The 3,787-nt window shown below is 48.5% G+C and overlaps 1 protein-coding gene across 1 annotated transcript in view; it reads left to right on the plus strand.

Moving 5' to 3' along the window:
- Positions 1 to 3,787, plus strand: part of BACE2 (beta-secretase 2) — a 101,592-nt gene that overhangs the window by 71,346 nt on the left and 26,459 nt on the right. The window contains exon 8 of the mRNA XM_024120282.2: positions 3,456 to 3,624. Coding sequence (XP_023976050.1) covers positions 3,456 to 3,624 — 169 coding nt within the window. The remainder of the gene's footprint in view (positions 1 to 3,455; positions 3,625 to 3,787) is intronic.

Here is a 3,787-nt window from a genome sequence, read left to right on the forward strand (position 1 = left end):
GTGGGATCCTCCCGGACCGGGGCACGAACCCGTGTCCCCTGCATCGGCAGGCGGACTCTCAGCCACTGCGCCACCAGGGAAGTCTGAGAATTGAGGCCATTTTTGCAGAATCTACCACAACATCAATATATGTTTACTTCTGGTTTATTTATGAATAGAGACTAACACTGGATGCTCAGAGATGGAAACATCAGTTTTTCCATATTCCGTAAATCGTTGATTCCTCCTTCATCCTAAGCATCTTGTTACATAGACCAAGTTCCATCTTCCCCCGTCACGTGTCTCACCTCTTCCTCCCCCTCTCCATCCCCAGAGCCCTCACTCACATCCCCTCTCACTACCACCTCAGGACCCTCCAGCATGCCCTCCACACAACCCCACCCTCTCCTCCTTCTAAAACTATCGCCAGATTCATCTTGCCAAGCCACAGCTCTCCACCCCACTACTGCAGTCCTGGAGGCCTCATTCACCGGCGTGGCTTTCCATGACCTCTCGGGACCCGTGCTGACTCCCCAGCGTATTTCCCGCTGCGCCCTTGACCCTCCACTGTTGGTGGCTCTCCTCCAGCACTGGGTGCCCGCTGCCGTCTCCTCGCCTTTGCTTCCGCCAACCCCCCTGCCTGAGATGCCCCCTCCTCCCCACTCCATCTGTGTATCCACATTCTTCCCATCCTTCAAGACCCAGTGCAAACAACCCCTCTTTGTTGAACCTCTGCGGAGCAGAATGGCGCATTTGTGAGCTTGCCCTTCAGACTCATAATGCATGTTTTCTAGTCTACTCATCTGGCCCGGAGTCATATCTTCAGGGTAGAGTTTATGCCCTTGGCTTTTTCATTTGACTTCTTTTTTCTCTAATCACACACACACTTATATTTCTTCCCCCATTAAATTCTTAATTCCTTGAAGATGAGAACCATGAGATTAAAGATCATCCTCCTTCCTCCCCTAGCACTGCCATGTGGTAGAGGGTGGTGCATGATCATAACTGTTTGTTGAATGGACAGATCAATGTGTCTCTGTTGCAATTTGCTGAATTTGGGATAAAGGAGTGGGACTGGGGGATAGGGAAAGAGGAATCATTTCAGAAGAAACAAATAAATGATAACTTGGCTTTTCCCCATTCTCAACTTGATATGGGGGGAAGTGCATTCCAGAAATGGAGAGTTGTAGGGGAAAGGGTCGAAAGCTTTGTGAGAAATACAGCCCAACAGAGGACACATACGCGGAGAGCCGGAAGCTTGAGTTATATTCTCAGCACTGCCCTTGACTCACACTATAACTTTGAACAAATCACTCAGCCCTTTCTGTGTCAGTCTCTTTAACTCTAAAAGAGAAAATAATAAAACCTGCCAAAGACGTTTTCAGAAGAGTGCAATATCCTTGGATGAACAGCACTGCATAGAGTGATGTTAGAATGATATGTTTGCAGCATCTTTAAAATAATGTGCTCTTGGTGATTAAATTTTGGTCAGCCCAACAGCAAAATGTGGACATTATTTCATCAGTGCGATTTGTAACTAAAGTTGAAACCCTGCTTGAGGACAAAGGTGAATGCGAACTGGAGAATAAATGGCATGTGGGTGAGTCGACAGTCAGGGACTCATAAGAAGTAGGAGGAAAGCAGGCATTCAGGGGGAGATCTATAGTGATGTCCAGGGCAGGCAGAGCTGAAGGTCCGCTGGGGACCGTCAGCCACGTTTAGGGCTGAGTACTGGGTGAGCGTGAAGATATAATGAGGGATGTTTGGGAGCATTGCCTTTCATTTGCATAACTCTGGATAAGAATTCAGTTTTACTCTCACTTATAAGACTGTAGATATCTTTAGGTTAACTTTGACATGTCCACGTTTTCACTTCTTAAAAATCTGCTTTCCCGTGTTTTCCTGATTTCTTATTCACCATCCCAATCCCGTTTGCTTTCCATTGCCTTGTTGAGAAAGGGTGGCGGTTATGAACCATTACCCGATGAGAACCTCACAAGCACACCCCTGGGAACAGCGCTGGGGGTCCCCGCCTAACACCCCAGCTCTGCCCAACTGAAGCTTCTCCTAACATTCAGGGCAAAATCATCAAGGCTCCTTGTCACCAAAGTTTTAGAATGAGGCCCCTACCCAGGACCGTGCGGGCCTCAGCAGCAGAAGATGGGCCATTGATCGCTAGTGCCAAAAAACAGTGTGTCCATCCCCAAACTATTTTCCAGAAACACATGGGCTGAATCCTATTTGGCCTGTCTAAAAAAGCAGCCCCCAAGCCCAGCCCACAGGCAAATTCTGATTTTTTTTTCTCATATCATCCTAAAAACGTAAATAGTTTCAGTCTAAATACCACCGGTTTGTCTATTTGTGCTATTTTAGTCAGAAGGCAGGCATTTTATCCTGAGACCCAGCACTACTGGAGCTTTCCCAACATGTTACAGAATTTACAGTCTGGAATTTTTATTGGAAGTCAACTGGCACACACACAGAAAGGACAGAGGGAAAGATACAAATTCGGTTTGCATCATGTTTGTATCAGTGTCATCATTTGCATTTTATTTGGTGATTTGGGGGGTTTTATTATGGAATTAGTTCATTCAAAGGTAGGAGTGTGTGTGTGTGTGTGTGTGTGTGTGTGTGTGTGTGTGTGTGTGTTCTAGGACCTGCTTACAGAGCCCTAAATGGAAGTGTTTCGGTGGTATAGCCAAATGTATCCGCCACCTCTTCTTAATTTACGTTGACCCTCAGGAGAAGTTGTCTATTTCATCACATTGCTCAAGCTCATTCATTTAATACACATTTGCTGAGGGCCTACTGTGTGCCCGGCATATACTAGATGCCTACGTGCCAAGACTATAGTGCAGAATAGGATGATTCCTTGCCTTGAAGTAGGGTTTACAGACAGACATCAATCAGTGCAGGGTTCTAGCTGCTGGACTCACCACCTGGGCATGGCAGCTGCTTGATGTCCAGCAGGTTATGACTCTGGGAACAATCCTGGCGTGTCCTTGCTCACCTTCGTGCCTTGAGACCCCTTTGCCTCTGGTCTTCCCTGCACGTGGCAAGTGCACTGATGTTCATCTTCCTCACGCGTCCGTTTGATCACGTACGTTTTGATCAGGCAGCGGGCGTGTGTTGTGATTTATCGCTGTATTGCTGGTACTGAGGACGGCGTCTAGGCCTTACTAAGCGCTCAGTAAGTGTTGAGCACGTAGACGACGGATGGATGGACGGACAGATAGACATCTCCCGGATGGGTGGGCCTGTGTACAGTCAGAGGTGGCGTGCGTGTCCCTGGCGCTTCAGTAGTGTTTAGCACCAGGGACATGGTCCCAGCTCCTGGATGGCAGGGCTGGTAGCATCCTCTCCATTCTCCGTGGCTCCCAGGGCACCGTGGAGGGTCTGAGCACACAGCAGCCTCGACAGTTTTGTGACATTGCCTGATTCGTGTTTTTTCTTGTTCGCTCTTTCCTCTTCGACAGCTTTACATTCAGCCCATGATGGGGGCTGGCTTGAATTATGAATGTTACCGATTCGGCATTTCACCTTCCACAAACGCGCTGGTGATTGGTGCTACCGTGATGGAGGGCTTCTATGTGGTCTTTGACAGAGCTCGGAAGAGGGTGGGCTTTGCAGCCAGCCCCTGTGCAGGTAAGCGATGCTTGAATTGGACGGGGGGCCCTCACAAGAGCACCTGATGTCAGATAACTGACTTGGAAGCAGGTGTGTGTGTGTGTGTGTGTGGGTGTGTGTGTGTGTGTGTGTGTGTGTGTGTGTGTGTGTGTGGTATGCGGGCCTCTCTCTGCCGCGACAA

This window comes from Physeter macrocephalus, chromosome 8 (assembly GCF_002837175.3).
Source record: "Physeter macrocephalus isolate SW-GA chromosome 8, ASM283717v5, whole genome shotgun sequence".
In the NCBI taxonomy this organism is placed as follows: domain Eukaryota; kingdom Metazoa; phylum Chordata; class Mammalia; order Artiodactyla; family Physeteridae; genus Physeter; species Physeter macrocephalus.